The 25,949-nt window shown below is 31.9% G+C and overlaps 1 protein-coding gene across 1 annotated transcript; it reads right to left on the bottom strand.

The window, feature by feature from the left end:
• Window positions 1-21,380: 21,380 nt before the first annotated feature.
• On the bottom strand, window positions 21,381-25,427 carry LOC133195720 (uncharacterized). The gene is made up of 6 exons (XM_061331649.1): window positions 25,372-25,427; window positions 25,042-25,201; window positions 24,592-24,696; window positions 23,671-23,701; window positions 23,332-23,474; window positions 21,381-22,624 (listed from the first exon to the last, which is right to left on the bottom strand). The coding sequence occupies exons 2-6, from the start codon at window positions 25,190-25,192 to the stop codon at window positions 21,474-21,476; spliced, it is 1,581 nt and encodes a 526-aa protein (XP_061187633.1). The 5' UTR covers window positions 25,193-25,201; window positions 25,372-25,427; the 3' UTR covers window positions 21,381-21,473.
• Between the last annotated feature and the right edge of the window lie 522 nt (window positions 25,428-25,949).

Genomic DNA, 25,949 nt, shown 5'->3' with positions numbered 1-25,949 from the left:
GTGACCGGTCGACAGGGGATGCTCACTCCTCCATGGCACCTGATCCCACCTCTGAAGTTTTAGAGGTCCGTGTTTGCTCTAGCTGCTCTTATTTTGTAATGTTTAATGGACTTTTGAGCTCGAATGCTGTTCGTTATCTCCACATATTTCATTTAGATGTAGATGTATATGTGTATGCTTGTTTGTTTTATATGTATATTCGTATGTGAAAAAGATAATAAATTTAAACAATTACGCTTTGCCAGTCAAAGTTCTGTAATTTAACAAGACGAAAACCACATTAGGGTATCGTTTATGATAAAGAGAACAAATAATTTTCAAAGACATTGTTTCATATTAGAAAAATTTTATTTGCAGTCGGAATGCGAAGCAAGGTGTTCTCATTTAGTGGAAATAGAATCTTAAGAAGAGTCTGATTGGCTGACTGAGACATTTCTGCATAAAGGTAAGTAATATATTACTATACATGAGAATCTGATTGGCTGGCTGAGAAATTTCTGTTTAAAGGTAAGTAAATGTAATGTGCAGTGTAATGTATCTATAGAGGAGAGTCTGATTGAGACACATCTTTTAAACGATAAGTCATAAACCAGTAAATAAGTCATAGATCTGATGGGTTGGTCGAGAAATTTTTGATTTAAGCTAAAGGTAAGACATTTGTTACTATGGAGAAGTCTGTTTGTTTGACCAAATGATATTTCTGTTTAAAGTTGTCATATGTTACCAGGGATGAGTCTGATTAGCGGGCAAAGCCATATGTCTATAAAAGTAACTACTGAGAAAGCGTCTGATAGGCTTAATGGGTAATTTTTCACAAGTTAGACAATAATATGTCTAAGGAGAAGTCTGGTTGGATGGCTGATTTTTTTTTAAAAAATTACCTGTACCTATGTTACTAAAGAGAAGTCAGTTAATCTAGGATTTTTCTCTTTAAATGTGATTATTTGGTACCTATTCATTTTTAACACACATCACCAAGCTTTGAGGAAGCTTAAACTATTCTCATTTGGTCCAAATATAGTGCAAAGTAAGAGCAAGTTCTCTAAAGTAGTGATAGTTCATCAAATATTGTAACTCCGCTTCTGAAAGGCCTATTTTAAATAGTGCTAATTAAAATGGGTACTGTTACAGACGTCTACCATTTCCTAACTTCCATTATACACAATGGCACAAAAAAATCACAAAATATTCTTACTATATAAACATTTCCATTCATTTCAATGAACTAAGTTGTGTAGATTTCCCCTATGTGTACATAGTTTGTTTCAAACATTTTAATGAAAAGCAAAAGATAGACTATTTTATATATTTTTTTGCTCACGACATCATGTACATGCATGTGGGAACAACAAGATTTACGAATCATTTTGCAACCATGCATAAAAAGTGATTCAAATATGTTACAGTAATGACATTTGGTTTGATCTGTAAACTTTATTTTATTTCAGACACCTGCGTTGCTTGGACTGGTGGTAAAATTATTGAAGGTAGATATCAATGGAACGATTCTAACGTGACAATGACCTTCACAAATTGGAAATCAATTGAACTAAACCTTGGGCACACTGATGAGGCAAATTACAAAGACTGTATCGACCTACCTAAAAATGGCAAGTGGAATGATAAACCTTGTCATGTGTCGAGTCAATTTATTTGTGAAAAGTCTGTTATGTAGATTAAGAACTACACAGTTATGTTTTCATCAGTACTTCCGGGATCAAAAAGGTCCATTTCATACGTGCATTTATAGACTCATAAATTATATAAAAATCCTCATATAAAAAGACATTGCCTGGTCCACCAAGTCCCTATCTTTACTCCATACAAAATAGTGCACACCCTCCCCCGCACACTTTTTTTTTACCGAGCGAAAACTTTTACATTTGAAAATGGTAATATTGAAAGGACGGTTGGCCTTCCACCCCTTTTTTTTTTTTTTTTTTTTTTTTTTTTTTGCATTATAGTCAAATCGTCCTATGGTAAAGTATTAATGTATTTATAATACTTGTTCGTGGAAAAAAGTGACTCAACCACCACATGGGATTTTCGAGTTTTGGACACCCCCCCCTTTTTTTTTTTGGCTTGAAATAGATTTTTCTGGAAAGATGTCAAACATTTTTTGTAGCTGCCTCCTTCAAAAAAAAAAAAAAAAAAAAAAGAACGAAACTATGTGCCTGTCGCTTACAATTCAATTTTTTTCTAGAATTTCCTCGACCTATGGCTCATCTGACGTAAAAAAAAAAACAAAAAACATTAGATCACACCTCTGTAGAGAACCAAAATTTTTATAATTTTTTTTTTTCGGGGTTTTTTTTCATAACATTTATTAATAAGATTTTCCTTAAAGAATTTAAATATTTGAAGTGCATCTTTCTAACACAGGAAGGCTCGTTTATAGGAACAATACAATATCCGCATACACAGCCACAACGTGTCTATATTTTTGAATTAAAGGTTCATGTCTGGTCTGGCAAAATATATTTCACAAACCCTAGCTAAGTTCTGTGCCTCCCCAATGGTTTGTGCTTACAACATAGATACTAAAATCGCCAAATTTCTTTTTTTATTTTTTGACTGAAATGACATTTAGAAAGATAGGTAAACGCGTACATGAAATATTAGTTTTATTCAATTTTAATTTGAACTGCTAAATTTAAGTAATATGGTTTTGAAATGTGTGCAATCGTTTTTTTTTTTCCATGAGTAAATTTAAAAATAAACCATTTTCCAGATTGTGTACAAACACGTTCTGTGCAAAAAACATTTTTAAAGATAGATGTACTTTTAATATACTTAATATACTCTATCATTTTACTTAGTTAAATTTAGGAATTTATTTTGAAAAATTCAAATTTCAAATATTTTTAAGCAACTATTGAACGTTTTAAAAATTTATGTTTTTACGACACAACATCAATGTATATAATACAGCTGCCCGACTTAATATCAGATAAACTATGTTGAGTATTTTATGTGACACACTATTATCTATGAAAATATGTGTTAAAAAAAAAAATCATGAAATAAACATTTTTTACAAACAAAATAGTCGCCCGTGTGGCGCAGTGGTTAGAGCGTTCGCTATAGAATCGCGGAGTAAGGAGTTGATCCTTACGTCGAGGGTTCGAATCCCACTGTGGGACGTGGAGACCGGTCCTTTGGATAAGACCGTATAAACCGAGGTCCCGTGTTGCAGTAGGTGCTGGCACGAAAAAGATCCCTCACTGCTCAATGGCCCTGAGTACCGAGTATAGGTCAAAATTTGTAGCTCTCCACCGGCAAGTGGTGGCGTCTCCATATGAGTGAACAATTCTCGAGAGGGACGTTAAACAGTAAACAAACAAAACAAACAAAATAAATAGACTCTTCAAGGAAAAATATTCTTAGACCACAAAAATTAAAGAAACTAAAATATATAAAACTAATAAAATCCCTTCACCGATTGCCACATTTTACTGTGTTTGTACTTTCTTCTTCTTGAAGGTTCGGTGTATGACGAAGTGTATCAAGGTAGATCACTCTAATAACTGAATGACAACAAAAAAAGCGATCGCTATTGAAAGTTTATCTATAAGATAGATTATGCAAAAGTTAATGTTGAACAAAGTTGGCATCCGACTCACGATCAGTTTACCCATAATTACACTTTAAACAACATCATTTTTTCAAAAAAAATCAAAAACATTCAATTATTCTAATTATTCTTACATTTCCAATCATCGATAGCAAGCAATTACATAGACATACATGTATGTTTCAGAAATGATTTTTTATATTCTCCTTTAAAATCACTTGGAAATGAAGACGATGTACAAACTCGACGTTCACATAAATCATTATCACAGAATTGAAGAAGTTAAATGTGCCTTTCACAAATAATTCTGAATAAAACTTTCATGAACACTGGAATTTGAAATGAATAAACACCTTCATTTTCATCGACAAATTTACTTTTCAGATTATTAAATGCTTGTTTTAAACACTCTTTCCAATCTGGATTAACATTTTCAAGTCCCATTAACTTATTAACCATTGCCGAATTCAAATCGCTTAACTTGAGCTTTCCACCATGGAGTGCAAGTACAGAGAGAGCAATGGCTTCCATTTTCCTATCAATGTTCCTTTCATTTAGCATATCTCTCAGATATTGTTGCAACCACGAAATAGGAGTTTTCACAAATCTTCCACATTGGTCACGCAATTCTTTTTGATCATAAAATTTACAACACAAAGCTATTACTGCTGAATATCCGATTCCCTTTTCCACAAGGGATTCAAAGCTACCATGAATGTTGAATTCAACCATCCTCTTATAATCCTGATCATTTATTACGATGGATGAGTTCTGATTTTTTGAGTTCCTTTCTGCAATGTTATTCGTATTCATATGAAATTGTAGTATTTCTTCTCTGTCCGATTTAGACAGCTCATCGAGATTAATTATATTTTTATATTTCCTCCCCTCAAAGATAGATTCGTGTCTTTGAAGAATCAAACTTGTAACTGAGAATATTATTTTGCCTTTATCTTTCACTACAACATTTTCATACAAAGAATCAATATTTTCCGTTATTTCTTTCACTTCATCTTCTGACTGCAGCTCATGGAATAAATCATCAAGAATAAGTACACTATCATAATCTGTAACGACTGGGAAAGAATTCAGATCAGTTATCCAAACACACTTTTCCTCTTGTAACCATTCGTTGCAAAGTCTTTTAGCTAAAAATGTTTTTCCGGCTTCCTGTATTCCCGTTATAACGACAAATCTTTCAATACGAAGAGCTCTTTGAGCACGAGAAAATGATCTTTCATCATTTGGTTCAGGTGTTGCCAACATTGCTATACCTGCTTCTGGGTCCATGACGTTTTCGTTTCGTCGTCTCCCTAGATGAATGTTCACATTTTGTGAGTATATGAAAAATAAAGATTGATAGAACCCATGATGACTTTTATCCCTGGGCTATCTTTAATTTTCCGCCTTTATAATATAATCAGGTTTTTGAAAATTGTATTTCGTAAAAGATAAATAAATGAATAAATAAATATTACGAATAAATAAATAAATATATAAACATAAATAACTTAAATACGTAAAAAAAAAAAATCCGGCTAAATATTTATTCAATTTCCCTAGATTAAACCGTAATGTGTATTTTTCGTATATACATTTATTTATTTAATGTATTTTCTTACAATGCCTAGAAACACATTTAATAGCACGTTATTTTAACCCTGAGTTTTACACATCAGAAACTGGAAGGATGTATCATTTTAATAAATATCTGAAAAGAATTGTTTATCGCGATGGTTCATAGATGGTTTCGCGGAAAACAAAATGTCTTATAAGCAGACAAGCAGACGTAAAGAAGAATTTTGACAAAGTGTATACATCGTTGCATGTAGGTTCGTGAACTGGAACATCAGTCTCCTTTAGAAAGAAATCTAGAAAATGGCCTTCTAGGTATATTTTCCGCCCTTTTATTTATTGTAAATATATTAAATAAATATTATAAGTTTTTGTTTATGAAACATACTTCGCTGCAGAACTGTTTCCCTAAAATTTTAACACTTTCTATCCCTTCCTCAAAAACACAGCTTTTTTCTTTATCAAATTTAATAAAAAGGAGTATTCTACTTAAGAATAGTAGTGTGGTCCCTTTTTACACCCTTGGTTTACCGGTTAAATATTAGCAAACGGTAATTTGTTTGTTTTCATTGTTTATAACGAAGTATTTCTAATTAAAACATTGTGTATTTATAATGAATAATTAAAATATCAAAAAATACAAGCCTATTTTTAACACCTATCACACTAAAAAATGCCGGAACATTTTCCCCCGATCAGACTACGGTTTCTCTATTACATGGAAATGGGCGGAGACATTTAGATTAGATACTATTAAAAGATCTTAGTATGATATTTTTCTTTCAAAGACGAATTATATGTTCAAGATTCACATTCAACTACAAATACAATTTCTATTATATAAAAAACTTTGGCAATAAAAACTATGACAAGATGAACGAAACAAGTCCATGCTGATCGATATAAAACTGAGTACGTTTCAACTGAGAACTAACACGTTTACTGGAGGCATTTACCCGTAACGATACAAATCCACGTGGCCTGTTATGATTTTAAACAGGTCATAAAAGAGGTTAATCGCATGTATATGAAGTCAGCGAAGAGATTTAAAATCACAATACTTTTACTTAGAAAACAAAGAGCACAAGGTTGTTCAACGAAAGATATTTTCACTCAACCTTTACACATATGATATAAACATTATATATCAAACTCGACTCTGAATAAACCTGTGTTCGGTGTTTACGAAAGCTTTGAAATATGTAGCTGTCACTGATTTCTTTTGATATTCATGAAAATCAAAGGACCCTACCTTTAACGCGCAGCTTCGTATGCTGCCTATATCTATTGTTTATGGTGGCATATTTCTGCCCCCTATATGCAAGATAAATTATGTTAACATGTAACATAATTATGTAGATATGCGACATATTTATGTCAACATGCAAAATTATTATGTTGACATGCATGTTACCAAACTCTTTAGATAATATAAATTAAATACGGATAACTTTACTTGCTAACGCCAGTATCTGACATCATACGTGCATGATGCAACATGATTATGTAGACATGCGACTTATTTATGTTAACATGCGAGATTATTATGTAGACATACGAATTATTATGTTAACATGCGATATAATTATGTAGACATACGACTCATTTATGTTAATATGCAAGATAATTATGTAGACATGCAACTCATTTATGTCAACATGCAAGATAATTATCATGTTAACATGTGAGTTAATTATGTCAACATACCAGATATGTACGTCGACATGCAACTTATTATCTTGCATGTTGACATAAATATCTTGCCTTTTAAAATATCGCATGTTGGCATAAATATATCGCATGTTGACATAAACAAGTTGCATGTTAACATAATTATCTTGCATATGTTGACATAAATACATGTAAGTCGCGTGTCTACATAATTGTGTTGAATGTTGACATTAATACGTCGCATATCTACATGATTATGTTGCATGTTGACAGAAATAAGTCGCATGTTGACATAAATATCTTGCATGTTAACATAAATATCTTGCATGTTATCATAATTATCTAGCATGTTAACATAAATAAGTCGCATGTAAACATAGCTATCATAATGTTGCATCTTGCATGTATGATGTCAGATACTGGCGTTAGTAAGTAAATTTACCCATATTAAAATTATATTCTCTAAAAAGATTGATAACTTGTATGTTAACATTATTTTCTTGCATGTAAACATAAGATCTTGCATGTTGACATATTTTTCTTGCATGTAAACATAATTTATCTTGCATGTAGGGGGCAGAAATATGCCACCATATTATGTTTGACATTTTTAGATGATGATTCAAATAATAAAGACATTAATTAATAATACAATTCAATTTTTAAAAAATTTAATAAATGTTCGAAATTTGACGAGTAACCGGGGATCACAGATAAGCCTTATTGAGACTTGTTCTTTATGTGTAAAACAACTGAATTAAATAGCGAGGCAGTTGTTTCTTATTCACATTAAAAAAAGTTCGTGATAAACCTTCCATGCATTATTTGTTTTGTATATTGAAGACGTTTTAAAACTACTCTTAGACTATTTAAATGAAATTCATTACTCACTCCTTAAAATAAAACATAGGGCTGCAACAGCAATGATGCTAACTATCACACTGATGACACCAGCTGTTATTCCAATAAATCCAGAGCCACCCAAGGCACTGGCTTCCGTTGTGAGACCCAAAGAGGTTGAGGATGTTGTCCTATTCCATGTATATAGTTGTTAATGAAGTAATCATTAATATTTCTACTTCCCTCAATTACTACATTAAGTTCACGTAATATATTTTCAGACTATTTAATATTTAATTTCAATTTTTGCAAGCAGAAAGAAAGGAAGGAAGAAAACAAGGAATACAGTGATGGATAACAAATTTCAAACAACTTACTTCTCATCTCCCTCTCCTCTGCAACCCAAATATAAAAGTAAAAATATAATACTCAGTATAACACTCAGTTTACAGGATATGCCCTGTTCTGCAAATTATAATAAACATATAATTATGTGTAAAAATATCTTATAAAATCAGAAAAGTAACACATTGACATGCATCTTCCAGCAAACAATCTCCCTTTTCAGTGTGTATTACCATAATTATAGATTTGATCAGCAGAATCAGCATTATCTCTGTCTACTACAATTTTGGTCCATGTTGTTTTCTGAGATATCATTTAATAGAAATATACGTGGTATTTTTTTTTTTATTTTTATCAAACTGAAAAAAAGTCAATTTTAAGATGGTTTAACGTCCCTCACGAGAATTTTTCACTCATATGGAGACGCCACCACTTACAATTGCCAGTGAAGGGCTGCAAATTTAGACCTATACTCGACACGTAGGGCCATTGAGCAGTGAGGGATCTTTTTCGTGCCAGAACCTACTGCAACACACGTCATCGGTTTATACGGTCTCATTAAAAAAACAATCTCCACGTCCCACAGTGGGACTCGAACTCGCGACGTATAAGGACCAACTCCTTACTCCGCGACTCCAGAGCAAACGCTCTGACCACTGCGCTGCGCGGACAAGTAATTTATAATGTATTTTTTGCAAAAGTGCGAAACAAATCGTTATTACTCATAACTCAAATGCTTATTTAAACAATGCACAATTTTATTTCATTCTTTAAGGTTCAACAGTGAAATACTGATATTAATACCTTGAATAAAAAAGATATTTTTCACAGAAAAAAATTCAAAATTGATATTCTTAGTAGTAAGAATATAAAATTAGCAGCAAAGCTCTTAATTTTCCTTCCGTCACAAAGAGTGTTATAAAGAAAACACTCTCTGTAGATAGTGAGTCGAGTAAATAAATCCCTCTGAAATGACATAATCTGCCGAAGTTTATCCGAATTAATGTTAAAGTCAATGTTTACAATTGTTAGTATTAAAACACAACTGCTTGACTATACCATTAGTACATCACAGTATATGGCATTGTGTTGCAAAAAGACAGGGGCAAAAGGAAAGCTAAAGAAAATGTAATAATCAGGAAAGTCAATGCTTTTTAGTTGGATATGGATTTTTTCCACCCTTGAGCGGAATGCTAAGCTCACCTGAGCATACAGCTCAGGTCAGCCTTTCTGATCAAAGGGTGTTCGGCGTCTTTCAACTGAATGTAATTTTAGCCAAGTGAAAGGTCAAGTCCCTATGCATGCCAATTCCCTGTCATGTGGAAGAAGACTATGGAAATTTTCATGGAATGAATATGTATTTCATATCAAAGATTCTTTAAAAAAAAATTATATTCACCTTTTAATTTCATATTTAAATCTAAACATATTAAGGAACAACTGTCTAGTTTGTTGGTTCGCCCATTATCCTGCGTTTCCAATTGCTGTTAATGCCCTGACATACCCAACAAATTAGACAATGATTCCTTAAAAAAATCTTCAAAACACTGCTTCTAAACAACAACATACAACATTGCAATGATTAGTTTTATTCACACGGATAGTATTCTTAGGTAGTGTAGATTTAAGTTTCTTCAAATCATCCCCCTCCCCGGATGTGGGATGAGGCCACAAATGGCCATCAAAGTTTTACATTGGAATACGTGCATGTATATAAGAAAAAAAATCTTTTAACATCTTATTCTCAAAACAGTAAAACCATATTAGTCATAAATGTACGTATAAGGAAGCATCCTTGGGTTTTGTTCAAATTATGACCCTCAAGGGGTAGGGTAGAGCAACAATAGGAGATATTTTTTTACATAATAATATATAGGGAAAAAAATTCCAAAAAGAGGTTTTTTTTCTTGATGACTACGTAGTATTAGCATATTTTTGTTACACTATAAAAAAAAGTGAAATACTCAAATAAATGAACATAGTAGGACTCAAAAAATGTATCTGGACATTTTTTTCCGAAACATGGAAATGTATCCAATTTTTTGGCAACAGAATTGAATTCAAGGCACCTTCCTAAGATGGAAATGAAATTCTCATTTTGAGTATCGTCAAAACATATTTTTATAAATGCATGAATATATTATAAAAAATATGTTAATATATACATAACAGATTCTCAAAGCGGAATGAAAAGAATTCTCATATTTCTTTTACATGTGTCTATACATAATACTACAGAAGGAACATTGTGGTTTTTGTGGGTTTTTTTTTTACATGTAACCAGTAGTGACATATACAGTAAACCATACAACAAATTAGTGTGCAGTATTGTCTATCCATAATTTTATGTTATTGTTTAAGTTTGTTGATAGTTATTTCAACATATTGCACAAAATTACATGTACCACTTTCCACCAATATGGGATCCACACAAATCCATCCAGATCGACCAAATTCATCGTTTAGACAGTGATATCTATTGGGGTCAGCACAAAACTTAGTGGCAGTCTGGACCCAATTAGTATAGGGACACGACGTGTTTAAGTAATGAAACATTTGGCTTCACTGCGAAAATAAATGTTCGGTGACCAATATAATTTCAATTTCATTCAACAGTTTTCAATTTGAAAAAAAAAAATAATGAATAGATTAAAAAAAATATTTCAGATAATTCTAGTTATGAAGTTCTTTAATAGAGAGATGCATAAAATTAATCAGGTTTTCTTCAAAAGAAACATGTATTTTGTACTTACATATTTTGTATGGGTTTCTTCAAGTTTGTCAATAAAGTCCATAGTCCACCTAGCACGTGCTTCATACCTGAAATGAAGGCCATTTAAATCTACTTGTTCAAACACATGTAACGCGATAAAACGTGCATATCTTTATTTGGATTTTTACCTCTTTAATATTTTTGACCCAGTTTCAGACAATTGTAGAAATGTTAAAAATTTTAAATTACTTTTTCACGAGTATCATAAATATGGTATTGTAAAACTTCCATCAATAACTCCATTGTAGAAATGATTTATATTTTATAATATATTTAAATTGATAATACTGATATGATTGTAACTGCCCCCCCCCCCCCCCCGAAGGCCCATGATTGGTGAAGAAACAAATCGTATAACTGTCGGAAAAACGACAACCTCATCCATGAGTGTAAATATAAGAGTCTGTGAATGAACACCCATAAATGTTATATTTCAAAGGTCGATAAAATTTGTAAAGCAGTTCCAAAAAAGAGGTTGAATATCAAAATATGTTCCCTACAAATAGACGACGAACGACAAACGAATAAACAACTAATCAAACGATCAAGACCTGAATCAGGTTACCTAACTAGAAAAAAATAATCTAAGATTAAGTATATTTTTACTTAATGACTCCATAATAATTTGTAACACACCCTGGAGGTAGAAATCATGTCTGTGGGTCATGGAAAATATCATTTTGGTATAGGGTTTTAATTTTCTTCGAATCCCTAACCATTCTTTCAATTTTACTTGTAGATGTGCAAGTACAGATTATATTTTCTGAAATTAAGCACATTTCCACTATATATATGACCATTTTGGCCCCATCCTAGAAATAGAACTCCCTCCCTGGCAGACTGACAGTCAGGTAAACGAATTTTTGTAGATTCCTTTACAAAAGTGAGTAATAAATATCCGCATGAAATCGCAAGACGATTGATCGCTCGTGGATTCAAAAAACTCGTTTTATGTGATCCGACATTTACAATGTACATGTATGTATTTAATGGAAATATTATGCGCTTAACTTGAATTATTGAAGTCACAAGTAGATCAACCGTATTTGCAGTTACAGTATATGATTTATTTGTATCTATTTATATTAAATTGATTATATATTAACTGTTTCTTTATGCTTATTCATAATGTGTTAAATTTAATTTCACTACACAAATACAAAATAATAATAATAATAATAAAACACCAACCGATGATTCAAGCGACATTTCATGAGAGATTACTGCATCCCTGCTATTACTTATTTAAAGAATGCTGATTTAAATTCTGATTTTAATTCAAGACAGGTGATCTTGGTTGACACATAAAATGATTCAAAGGTTATAAGGATAGAACCTTTTTTTAATCAAATTGGTAGTAAACAGGAAATTGCTATAGCCTGTTTCTTTTATATACACGAACCATAAAAAGAAAAATAAAGAAGGGGGATAAAGATACAGGGATATGTACGTCTCAATAAATCTTTCGAATAAAATGATTTGTCTGTTATGATAAATTGACAACACGTACATGTATATGCTACAATCTTTCATATGTCGAAATCCTTCCATTGTGAATTGACAACTCAATTACTGTTTTAAAGACTTCTTTTTAAAAAGAATCCCTCATATATTCCACAAAGAGAGAGAGAGAGAGAGAGAGAGAGAGAGAATTGTTTATTATGTCCATCAAGCTGCGTTCGAGTGTAACTTTTTTAAAGTCATTGATTATAACAGTGTACATTTAAGTAGTTTTCAGACAATTTGAATGAGAAGATTTTTGTGATGTTTTAGAGACTTTTGGTACATTATCATTAAAGGATTAATTAACTAATCCAGTGTATATGGCTAACAAAAGAGGAGATGCAAGCAATTTTAACATAAACTGCAAGTAAAACTTTGATGAAACTCCAGAAACCGCAGAGGAATAGAGCCATTAAAAATGATTATGCAGATATTCATATTTTGTTTCCAGAGTACAACTATTCCATTTGCTTTATATACATGTATCATGTTTTCTGAATGATCTTCTTTATCAGAGAAATGATAAATCTTGTATAAAGAAAAAACATCAAATCGAACAAAAAATGTAATTCTCTAAATTGTCAAGTTCGTCCGAACAATTTCGATCTAGAACAACTTAATTTACTTTCTTCTTAGAGTATTACATGTACCTTATATGTCAGAACGTATATCAAAATCGTCCGAAAAATTATATGTTTTTTCTAGGCTTTAGCAGCACCATACTATTTTTAATTACTAAAACTGTTCCATAATCACGCTGTAGATGCTACATCCAAGACTTTCCCTTATTCATTTCAATTTAGCTGTGGTCCACTAATGAAAAATAACAAAACTGAACCGAGATAAGTATGTAAAAATTAAGTTAGTTAAGGATGACGTTACTCGGGGTTTTTGTTTACAGAAACGAATCGCTATAAATATATATAAACAAAAAAATCGCTGTAATTGGACAAAATTAAAATATGATAAATAAATATAAATTTTAATATGTAATTGTATACTTTTTGAAGACAAAATGTAATTTCATAGTTATATTTAGAGTGACGTAGAGGAAATTCAAACTACATTTTTTAATTTTAAAAAATGGTAAAAATCAGACAAATGACAAAGGAAATAAAGACTGGAATATTTAAGAAGTTTTAAGACTGCTCAAACTCTAGTTGTTTACTTGTATTTAGCAACACTATTCCAATTTCCATTTTATTTCATTAGCTGAAGAGTTTTCTACTTTGTTATGTTTTATTGATAAAGAAAATATCGATCATAGTGTAAAAAAGTGAGGCATTACCTGATAAATAATACGGGGTCCCTAAGATAAAAAGTACATGTAGGACATTGACCTAGTTATTTGAAAGTGAATTTTAACACTACAATCATAAGTCTACAATATACACTAAGTGGTTTTTCATTCTTACATGTATCAGTGGATTTTCTTTGTCCTTCCAGTAAACGTTGTTCCTAAAACGATACTAGATTTTCCATGACACCACCACCCAACTATAAGATTTAGATCACAGTATCGAAGAAAACAAATTAAATCTGGATGCATTTAATATATTACTTATAAAAAGCGATTTTAACTTCTTTACATTCTCTCTCTCTCTCTCTCTCTCTCTCTCTCTCTCTCTCTCTCTCAGAGATATTTCATTGCACTTCCATTATATATATATATAAAATTCTATTTACCAGCCTTTTCAGGATTCGAATTCATTATCAGGTAAAAGAATATATTGAATAAACTGACGCTGTCCACCTGCTTAATCACTTGACCAGTTCCGACACTATGAAAGAATGTGTTATTTTATGTACAGTTTTGCATTTCGCATGGCTAATAATTTTTATAGAATTTTTATGCTCTGTTTTAAAATTGCCTCCTTGAAACAAATCTCGGAAATGGCAGTCTTCAAGAAAATTCCTCCCTCTTTATGCGTAAATGTATATCAAATTCATTCTGTTTGAAGGGGGCAATTTTTCAGGAAAATGAGGATTCCCTTAGAAAAAAGAAGAAAACCTGACATATTTGCGGAGTGACTAATTTACACGTCATTTAATGACAAATAAGAAGTCGATATTCAGTTCCAAATACTGTTCTACATCGTGCTTTATATACCGTTGTATCTAATAAAAAATATGAACATCGTTTTCTGCTTCTTAAAATTATTCTCATTAACTGCTGCACCTTTAGGGAAAATGATAAAAGAACTTCAACGCACTCTTTGTTTATATTATTCCAACAATCTGTCGGAATCCCCATGGGTACCAATAGCGCCCGTTTTTAGCAGACCTATTTTTGTATTCATATAAAGTAGAATTTATTTAAAATCTTATAAATGAGAAGAAGAAAACAATTGCTGTGACATTCAACTCGACATTTAGATATACCGATTTATTAATATTTATCAATTAACAATAGTTACTTCCATTCGTATCTCGACTCGATATATCTCAGTGGGCTTGAAATAAAAGATACCACAGAGAGTCTGACATAACTGTGTCATATTCGGATATTTAACCAGAAAAACAAGTTGGTGTGTTTAACGTAAAATGAAGAAAAGAAATCTATCAATATCAAATTAAATAGCAAATAACATTTACGTATCGTCCAATTTCTCTGTTGAATTCTGTCCAACCAAAGACAAAAATGTGCAATTTGATTCAGTCTTGACATTGCATGAAAACATAACTTTTTAATGATTTACAAAGTTCCCATTTCATCTTAAAGTCAGTGATCTATTAAGTTAAATGTCACATCGATAATGAGAGAATGCGTTACATTAGAAGCCACATGACTGTGATGATAGGGATTGCAGTTATGACACCTGCACCCTACTGTTTGGTTCTAGATTGAAAGAGTTTAAAACAAAACATCTCTAAAATCAGTTTTGCTAGTGACAGATTTCACTCGTTAAACTTCTGCGCCTATAAGACGTGCAATTGAACCATGATTGATTAAATAAAAAGTACTTAAAAATTGACCACCCCACAACCTGATATTGCAGCTCTTAAATGTAGACTATGACATATTGTATGCATCATTTGATGCAAAGTTTACATCTTTGCATGTTAATTATTGTAAAGGAAGAAAGCTACAACGTCATAATGGCTGCATGTCCAGTAAAACTCTCGATTCTTCCGATGAAAAGGCGATTTTCCGTATAGCGAATCCAGCAGGGGCCCAAAATATAGAACTCATTTGTTTTTAAAACGCTCCAAATGAAGGAAATATCGACCCAGAATTAAGGGCTGAAATGACGATTGTTATATCTTTAAAAACTTGTTCCTATATAATTCAATACTGATAAAAGTCTAACATTTCCAGTGGTTTACTGAGGGGCATAAAAAAAATCGATGTTTGACCGCTGTGTGTGATATTGGACCTGTCGATGAGATGTTGCATGGACCGCTTACGTCACATAATGAGTGTATCAGCTAAATCTCATTTGCATTCGTTGGTGTTCGACTTACATGTATGTCAAAAATAAAATAAAATAAAATAAAATAAATAAAAGGTATAACAAAACATTTATTGGCTGTGTTCTCGGGCAAAATGCGTTTTGTCGACCCCTCGAACCAAACTGTTTGCCTTCGACCTAACGGCCTCAGGCAAACAGTTTGGTTCTTGGGTCCAACAAAACGCATGTTGCCCTCGAACCCAGTCAATAAATATATAGTATTGTAAATGACCGGTTAATAACAGTCAGTATTTTGTGATAGGCGTTAAAATGAATTCCGATTTCGATCCTGGTTTTTCTTCAGTTAAGTCATTCGGCATGACCGTTTGTACATGTATGAACAATTCTTCATACATTTACAATATGCCCAATCTATTCTCTTTATGCAACTGTGCAAGTTTAATACTGTCACCATCGGCGAAAGTGTATTCGTTATATTTATTGTACAGTCATATTTGTCAATTTCAACTTGACCTCTTTCATGACTGAAAAGAAGTTTTAATGGTCAATTTAAAGCAGAAACCAAAAACACCTTCTCCTCATGAAGATACTAGTATTGGACATTATCATTCTTATTCAAGTTTATTGACATCATATAATTCAGTTATAAACTTTAAGACGAATTATTGAATTCATCTGTATAGCAAGAGTTGTACGTATTCGATGTCGGCTAGCAAATATATATTGAAATGAATATTTAAACAAACAATTAAGATACATGAATTTTTCCCATAAAGTACCAGCTGATTTGGGCCCTGCATACAAAGAAAGATAACTCTTCCAAAAAGATCTTTTGAACCAACATTTCTGTTGATATTTTTGATACTTTTCTTTATCAATTTTGCTTTCAATTTGACATTTGCATATCACTGATATTCATGTATATTTCAATTTATAGATTTTGGAACAGATTTAACCACCAGTTTTCATGAAATTGAGCTTGATTGTTAAAAAACTCACTTTTTTCAGACACAATAAAAATTTATCATTACACTGAAAATTATATTTTATTATTATATTTAATTATTATTTATCACTGTATTTTAACTCATACATGACAATTGGGAATGTTTTAAGTGAAAAAGAAATGGAATTCGGTGCAGTTAATTGAAAATTGAAGAAATTGAAACTCATTTGAAAATAACTAAAAATTCGTCACAAAAAAAGGAAATATATCTGCATTCTGGTAATGTTGTAGATGGTTCTATAAAATAAAGAGGCATTGATATGCCAAATATCACCAGACGTGTTATTCTACCTTAGTTTGTAATCACTTTAAATTGAAATTAACCTCGTAAGATTTAGATTTTTTAATCCTGATTTCTCATCTAAAAAATAAAGGTCACATGCAGCCTCTGAACACCATTAACTGTTTTTAATCAACAGATGTTATTCAGCAAGTCTTGTCTTTGTAGGATTCATTCTAATGTAAGTCTTTTCATATAACAGTTATGTAGCATTCAAAGAAAAAAATGCTTTCTTGTTCGCTGCTAAGTTTGTAATGGGATATAAAAGTCGCCCTAAACTAATGATATATTGGTTAAGGTTACTTATTTTCTAAGGATGTTGTGTTCATTTTAGCATTCAGTAACATGCTTGAGTTGGAAGTGGCGAGGGAGACAATAATTATAACGTATAACTTAAGATTTTAGATTCTGTGAAATTTTGCGAATTTTTAAGCAAGCTTTTTTTTTTTATTTTAAGGTGTTACATTTTCATGATGTGTGTAAAATTTAAATCACAGCAAATAATTCGATCAAACTCAATGCAATTTCCAAATTGAATTTCAATATAAAACAAATCTTGACAGACATAAATTGAGTACAAATACGCGGAGTAAACACCCTAAAATTCCCGTCATTTAATTTTCGTTATTTTGAATATTCTATACATGACTATATTTGCTATGTTTATGCACATTTTGGACAAAGTCGTTCTTGTCGTATTTAGACAGGAAGATCCAAAATTTATCCCCTCTTTGGCTGTTTACGCGGAGACGAAATAATCAACTAGCTATAAACTACTGGATTAAAAAAAAAAAACAAAAAAAAAAAAAAAACAAAAACAAAAAAAAAACAAAAAAAAACCACCTAGGTTAGGCTACGTGTAGGCGTCAAATTTCATTTTCCCATTTGTTTAACCTTCAAACACACAAATAAAGTATTTTTGTGGAAGTACACATCAACAAAAACAATTTTGAAGAACATAAACTGATGCTTTCTTCATGTAGTAGTCTCCCCCCCCTCCCCCCCCCCGCAAAAAAAAATCCTGATAATTTCTTGACAATTTTTTTAAATGATCCATTTTAAGTTAATAGCCGAGACCTTCCCTTTTTCTTCCTAAATCACATTTCTTACAGCGTCTTTACGAACTGGGACGAAAACAATGTTATATGAATCTAAAATACAGAACTCGTTAATTTACTAACCTTGTCATCGGTCATTTGCAAAATTATTTTCTTGAGAAACTTTCTGATTGTACATACAAGTACTTTGAAGTTGATATTAAAAAGATGCTTGATGAGTTTCTGATTGAGGATATCTATGTAATTTTTGTGGATCAAGTTCTCCAACAATCTGTCGGAATTTCCATGGGTTCTAATTGCGCCCCGGTTTTAGCAGACCTATTTTTGTATTCATATGAAGCAAAATTTATTCAGAAACTTCTACATGAAATGAAGTCTCTTGCTGTGGCCTTCAATTCAATATTTAGATACATGGACAATTTATCAATTATTAATGTTTATTTTTATTCCTACGTTGATTCGATATATCCATCTGAACTTGAAATAAAAGGTACCACAGAGTCTGACATATCTGTTTGATGTTTGGATATTTTACTAGAAAAAGACGTTAATGGTAACCTAACTATAAAACTCTATGATAAACGTGATGAATTCAATTTTTCTATCGTCAGCTTTCCTAGTTGATTTGATACGCAAGAGCATGCTCTGCTTGCGAAAAATTTCTGGGGCGAGGCAAGCTATTGAAAAATGTGTTGATAAAACAGGAATGTTAGCAGTCTTGTTTAGGGTCAATATTTCGTACATGTAAGTTCTATGGTCCTCTTTGTCATAAAAAATCAACCTCTATTGAATTTGTTTTGCAAAGTAATAACAAAACACATAAGAGCATTGACGTGATGGGTGCTGCTGATGTTCATTTTCCAGAAGAGGGATTTGGTTAAAATCTTTTAGAAGGTTTATTCCCAGAGCAATATATCTAGGTAACCTATATACATGTATATAAATGGACGGTGTCCTTTTATTTCTTGGGAATCCGTAGAGCTCTAATCGATATCCAGTATTTGCACATTCATAAGGAAAGACTAAGCTGTGATTAGAAAGTCTGACGGAGAGAAGACGGACTGGGACAGCGACTTTATAATTTTCTTAAGAAAGATAGGGTATAATTACACTTTAAACATCTTTGTAGAACTAAATTACAAAAAAATCAATTAATCTAATTATTCTCACATTTCCAATCAGCAATAGCAAACAATTACAAAGACATACATGTTTGTTTCAGAAATGGTTTTTGATAGTCTTTAAAATCACTAATCTCAGATATACGAGACACCACCAATCATCTTTTTTGACCCCCTCTTGGCCCCCAGGATAAAATTGAAAATTCCAAAATCTTATTGCTCATCTAGAGAACATCGCCTATCATATTTTTAAAATATTAATTGGTAATTGTATAAAATAAGAGAGGAGTTTGAGGAAGAAGAAAAAGTGAAAGACGGACGGACCAGATAACACCAATATACCCGATTGATTATTTGATTGATTGGATGTTGTTTAACGTCCCATTCGAGAATTTTTCACTCATATAGGGACGTCACCGTATGCCGGTAAAGGGCATCAAATTAAGACCTATACTCGGCACTAAGGGCCATTGAGCAGGGAAGGTACTTTATCGTGCCAACGCCTACCGTGACGCGGGACCTCGGTTTTTAAGGTCGCATCCGAAAGACCTATGACTTTCGCTTCTAGTTCCGGGCGCTTGTTAAAGGAACAACCACTGCCTATGTTTTCGTCTTAAGTTTGACTAGGCGCGGCGAACGAGAATCGAGCCCGGGCTTCTCGTGCGCCTACCACTAGGCTACCGTGACCGGTACAATATATCCGAACTTTCTCTAGAAAGTGCGGGTATATTATAAATTTCAGAATTGTTATGCTTGAAAAAAAAGGACAAAATATAAATAATAATATACAAAGGCCCATGGACCACATCGCTCACCTGAGCACACTGGCTAGGAAAAAGCGGAAATCAGTTCAGCTCCGTATTGAAAAGTTTACCGGGGGAGGGGGGAGGGACAAATTTGAATTTACACTACCTCAGGATGTTTCCATATTAATATTACTAATCTTGGCTTTGCTGTTCGAGTAGAAGAATTTTAATGTTTTTCTTATGTATTTCTATGTAAAACTCTGATAGCTCATTGTTGTCCCACCCTACCCACCCTAAATGTGAACATATTTGTATCTTCACTACCTGAGGATGCTTTTATAATAATACAAACTAATCATGGTTTTCCTATTCTTGAGCAGATTTTTTCGAGATGATTTCTAACATTAAATTCCTATTTAAAACTTTGACCTTCTGTTGTGCCCCCTAATCCCTGGGAGTCATAATTTAAAAAAAAAAAAGATTCTTTAATACCTAAGGTTGCTTTTGTATAAATATGACTAATAACGGCTTAGTTGTTCTTGAGAAGATTTTAAGAGATATTTCCTATATGTTTCAATGGAAAACTTTGACCCACTGTTGTTGCCCCGCCCTACCCCCAGGAGTCCTGATTTGAAACAAACTTGAATTAACACTACCTGAGGACACTTCTATATTAATATGACTAATAATAGGTTAGCTGTTCTTGAGAAGAAATTTTTTTAAAAATATTTCCTATATATATTCCTATGTCAAAATTTGGCCTCCTGTTAGGTCTGCGCCCAACCCCCCAGGGGTCATGATTTGAACAAACTTGAATCTACACTACCTACTTCCTTATTAATATGACTAATAATAGTTTAGATGTTCTTGAGCAGAAGAAGATTTTTAAAGATATTTCCTATGTATTAGTATGGTAAACTTTGGTCCCCTGTTGTGGCCCTGCCCTACCACAGGGGTCATAACTGGAAGAAACTTGAATCTACACTAACTGAGGATACATCTATAATAATATGATTAATCATGGCTTTGCTGTACTCGAGAAGAAGATTTTTAAAATTTCCTATATTCCAATGTAAAACTTCGACCCCCTTTGTGGTACATGATACATGTATGAACAAACTTGAATCTAAAGTATATAAGACGCTTTCACATAAGTTTCATCTTTTCTTGCCCAGTGGTTCTTGAGACGAAGATTTATTATTATTTATTAAAATGCTTTGTGGAAAGTTTGGTTGAAATTGGCCCAGTGGTTCTTGAGAAGTTGTCGAAAATGTGAAAAGTTTACAGAAGACAGACGGACGCCTGACACTTTGATCAGAAAAGCTCACTTGAGCCTTCGGCTCAGATAAGCTAACAAGATTAATTATTGGTCACGATAATAAATGTAGGAGAAAAGCAAAGCTGTGATAAGAAAGTGTAAAGACGGAGAAGAAAAGCAACGATTATATAACTGTCATGAGAATGATAGGCTATACTTTCACTATTAACATTATCTTTATAAAACAATCACCAAATAAATCAACATTGTGATTCTTTCTACATTTCCAATCAACATTAGCAGGCAATTACTAAGACATAGGTTTATGTTTCAGAAATGATTTTTTATAGTCTCCTTTAAAATCACTTGGAAACGAAGAGGATGTACAAACTCGACGTTGATATAAATATTTGTCAGAGAACTGTAGAAGTTCAATGTGCCTCTCACAAATAACTATGAATAAAACTTTCATGACAACTGGAACTTGAAATGAATATACACTTTCATTTTCATCGACAAATTTACTTTTCAGATTAGTAAAGGCTTGTTTTAAACACTCTTTCCAATTTGGATTAACATTTTCAAGTCCCATTAACTTATCCACCATTGCCGAATTCAAATCTCTTAACGTGAGCTTTCCACCATGGAGTGCAAGTACAGAGAGAGCAATGGCTTCCATTTTCCTATCAATGTTCCTTTTATTTAGCATATCTCTCAGATATTGTCGCAACCACGACATAGGAGTTTTCACAAATCTTCCACATTGGTCACGCAATTCTTTTTTATCATAAAATTTACAACACAAAGCTATTACTGCTGAATATCCTATTCCCTTTTCCACAAGGGATTCAAAGCTACCATGAATGTTGAATTCAACCATCCTTTTAAAATCCTGATCTCTTATTACGATGGATGAGTTCTGATTTTTTGAGTTCCTTTCTGCAATGTTATTCATACTCATATGAAATTGTAGTATTTCTTCTCGATCCACTTTAGAAAGTTCATCGAGATTAATTATATTTTTATATTTCCTCCCTTCAAAAATAGATTCGTGTCTTTGAAGAATTAAACTTGTAACTGTGAGTATTATTTTGCCTTTATCTTTCACTACGGCATTTTCATACAAAGATTCAATATTTGCTTTTATTTCTTTCAGTTCATCTTCTGACTGCAGTTCATGGAATAAATCATCAAGAATAAGTACACTATCAAAATCTGTTACGACTGGGAGAGAATTCGGATCAGTTATCCAAACACACTTTTCCTCTTGTAACCATTCGTTGCAAAGTCTTTTAGCGAGAAATGTTTTCCCGGCTCCCTGTATTCCCGTTATGACGACAAATCTTTCCGTACGAAGAGCTCTTTGTGCACGAGAAAATGACCTTTCATCATTTGGTTCAGGTGTTGCCAACATTGCTATACCTGCTTCTGGGTCACTGTCGTTTTTGTTTCGTCGTCTCTCTGGATAAATTTGACATTGTTTTTACTACATGTATATTAAAACAGATTTTAGAACAGAGTAAGATTGATAGCGCAAATTATGATACTTTTGATACGACTTCACGGTCTACTATAATTGTCTTACTTTCTACCTTAATGATATATATATATATATATATATATATATATATATATATATATATATATATATATATATATATATATATATATATATATATATATATATCGTAGCATATTTCTGCCCCTTACATGCAAGATAAATTATGTTAACATGCAACATAATTATGTTAACATGCAACTTATTTATGTCAGCATGCAAAATAATTATATTGACATGCAAGTTACAAATCTCTTTAGAGAATCTAATTTAATGTTGGTAAACTTACTTACTAACGCGATTATGTGACATTATACAAGCAAAATGCAACCAAATCATTTTGAAATGCGACTTATTTATGTTAACATACGAGATAATTATGTAGACATGCGATTTATTTATGTCAACATGGAAGATAATTATGTAGACATCATCTTATTAATATCGACATGCAAGATAATTATGTTAACTTGCAAGTTCATCATGTCAACATGCGAGATATGTATGTCGATATACAACAAATGAAAATGTCAAAATACCTCAGTAGTTACCATGAATCTCAGAATATTTCATTGCATGACCAACCTTTTCAATGAAAGTTAACACTCACTTCTCAAAAGAAAACATAGGACAGCAACAGCGATGATGCTCACAGCCACCACAGCGATGACACCGACTGTTATGCCAAAAGATGCATGACTACTCAGAGCACCAGCTTCCGTTGTAAGGTCCATAGAAGTAAAAGACGTTGTCCTGATCCAATATATATGTGTGTCTATTATTATTTTTTTTTTTTTTAATTTTCTCAGTCATGGAATTGAAATATTATTCGTTTAGTTTCTTTAGTATTTAATTTCAACTTTTGTGCAAAAAATGAATAAAACGAAAGAAAGAAGCCAAGCAATAATTTTGATGGACAATATATGTAATTTTGATACATAGCACTTACATCTCATCACCATGTCTCCTACAATCCAAGTCTGAAAAATATAATATAGAGTATAAAGAGCATTTTTTATTACATAAATAAAATTGACATAATAATAATATTAATAATAATAATAATAATATATTTTAATTTTTTCTCTTTTGTTACCAGCTATCTGATTAGCTCAAAGTGAATCACATGATCAAGTATAAAAAGTCTTATAAACTGGGTGTTTCTACTCTAAGCTTCTTAAAAACTTGAAAAAAATCTCTACATAAAATCGTTTACACAAGCATTAGCACGTATCAGCTAGCAAATATTCCGCCATTCAAGAAAGCCTTTGAGTTATTAACATCGTTACAATCAGCAGAACTATAGCATTCAAATATGCGTACTGCAATTTCGATCAATGTTGTTTTTTATGCATTATTTTTTCAGACATACATATGGTTATTTTTTTTATTGATATAATATAAAGTATTATATATTTATATTGATTGAGTAAATTAACACTAAACTGCATTTTAAATGATTACAAAATCCTTCGTAGACATTAAAAAATCATTTTCTTAAATTAACAATGTTGAAATTTAAAACTTTTATTTTCTATATCATCACTATGATTACAGCATCAACGCAATTTATGATAACATTGATCTAATGAAAACAGCATATCTAGCAAAGTAACATCAATTAAGCTTGCATAACCATGCATTTAACCAAGCAAGCTAGCATTTTATGTATATCAGCATTAATGCTGGAGTAACACATATGAAGGCCTTAACCAGTAAGTTTTATTGTGCTTTATAAAATTTTATATCCGATACAATGTAACGCTACAAAATTTAACTGAAGCAATCTTAATGCATATTAGCTAATTGATAGTATATTAATCTTAAGCGTTTGATATAATGCAAAGGTCAATTGTATAATAATACTCACATAGATGAACAAATGAAGACTGAAAAACTTTATCTGGACAATTTTCCCCCTGACATGGAACTGTATCCAATTTTTTCGCGACAGAATTAAATTCTGGGCATCGGCCTATGTTGAAATGAAAAAAATATACTTGAAATAAATGTATTACACAAACAACCAAGTACAAACATATTCATCTTTATTAAAATGGTAATAAGTGGTTGTATTTTACACATCAACTCATGGACAGGAATGCTCATAATTGATGACCTATTTTTGTTTACATACATTGTAAGGTAAGAAATAAATAACGCAGGAACCACATTGCAATGTTATGCAACCAGTTTAAAGTATAAATATAAGAAAAAATAATACACATTTACAATGAACTTGTCAAATTCTCTTCCCACATTCATATCTTTAAGTTCAATTAAACTATTGATAGATTTTTTTACATAATACAAAAACTACCGGCTTCCACCCATATTGGATCCGCGCATATCCATCCAGATTTACCAAATTCATCGTTTAAACAGTGATATCTATTGGGGTCAGCGCATAACTCCTTGGCAGTTGGGACCCAATTAGTATAGGGACACGTCGTGTTTATTGAACTGAACATCCTGGTCCACTGCATATAAGGAAATATAAAAGTTTAACGAAACCTGTTTTATTAATATATTTTCATGTAAACTGGTAAAATAAACATGAATAGCTATAACAGTCTCATAGTTTAGTATCAATAAACAATAATATCTGTTATCATTTTCCTTACGAATGAAGAGAAAAATTCGTACTTACATATTTTAAGTCGTTCCATCAAATTTGTAAACAAAGTTCAGAGTCCAGATATAGCAGTGAAGGCCATTTAAAAACACTCGCTTATCATGTGTTACTCCAATGTACATCTTTTAAAAATGCACTGTGTACAAACTTAAGATAGATGGTTATTAATGAGGAGGTATAATGTAATTAAATCCTTTCCTGTTCTGATAGAATATGTAAAGAATAAGAATTTTTAAATCATGGATTTTGTGTATTTAGAAAGAGTAGTTGCCAAAAGACCCTTGGTAGTATTAAAAAAACAACGCTCACCAGAGCTATCTTTCGCTTGTTGTTCTTTAAAATATTTCAAAAAGACTTTTCCCTCTTTATTCACATGAAAAATTTTGATCCCATTTTTTTGCTTCACCATAGCATCAAGGAGGCATGGCATAATCGAACTATGATATCAGATATGACTAACTTGGTCTTGCTGTTCTAGAGAAGATTTTTTCTCTCTCTGAATTTATGAATTATGCAAAATTTGATCACTAAGTTAAATCCTCACTTTTTGCACTAGTGGTGCCCGGGAAGATTTTTTATTGACCCCAATCATT

The sequence above is a fragment of the Saccostrea echinata genome, unplaced genomic scaffold (assembly GCF_033153115.1).
Source record: "Saccostrea echinata isolate AGI-Se365-2 ecotype Australia unplaced genomic scaffold, CSIRO_AGI_Sech_v1 ptg000029l, whole genome shotgun sequence".
Taxonomy (NCBI): Eukaryota; Metazoa; Mollusca; class Bivalvia; order Ostreida; family Ostreidae; genus Saccostrea; species Saccostrea echinata.
The sequence above is the reverse complement of the archived record's forward strand: the minus strand, read 5'-3'. Positions and strand labels throughout refer to the sequence as shown.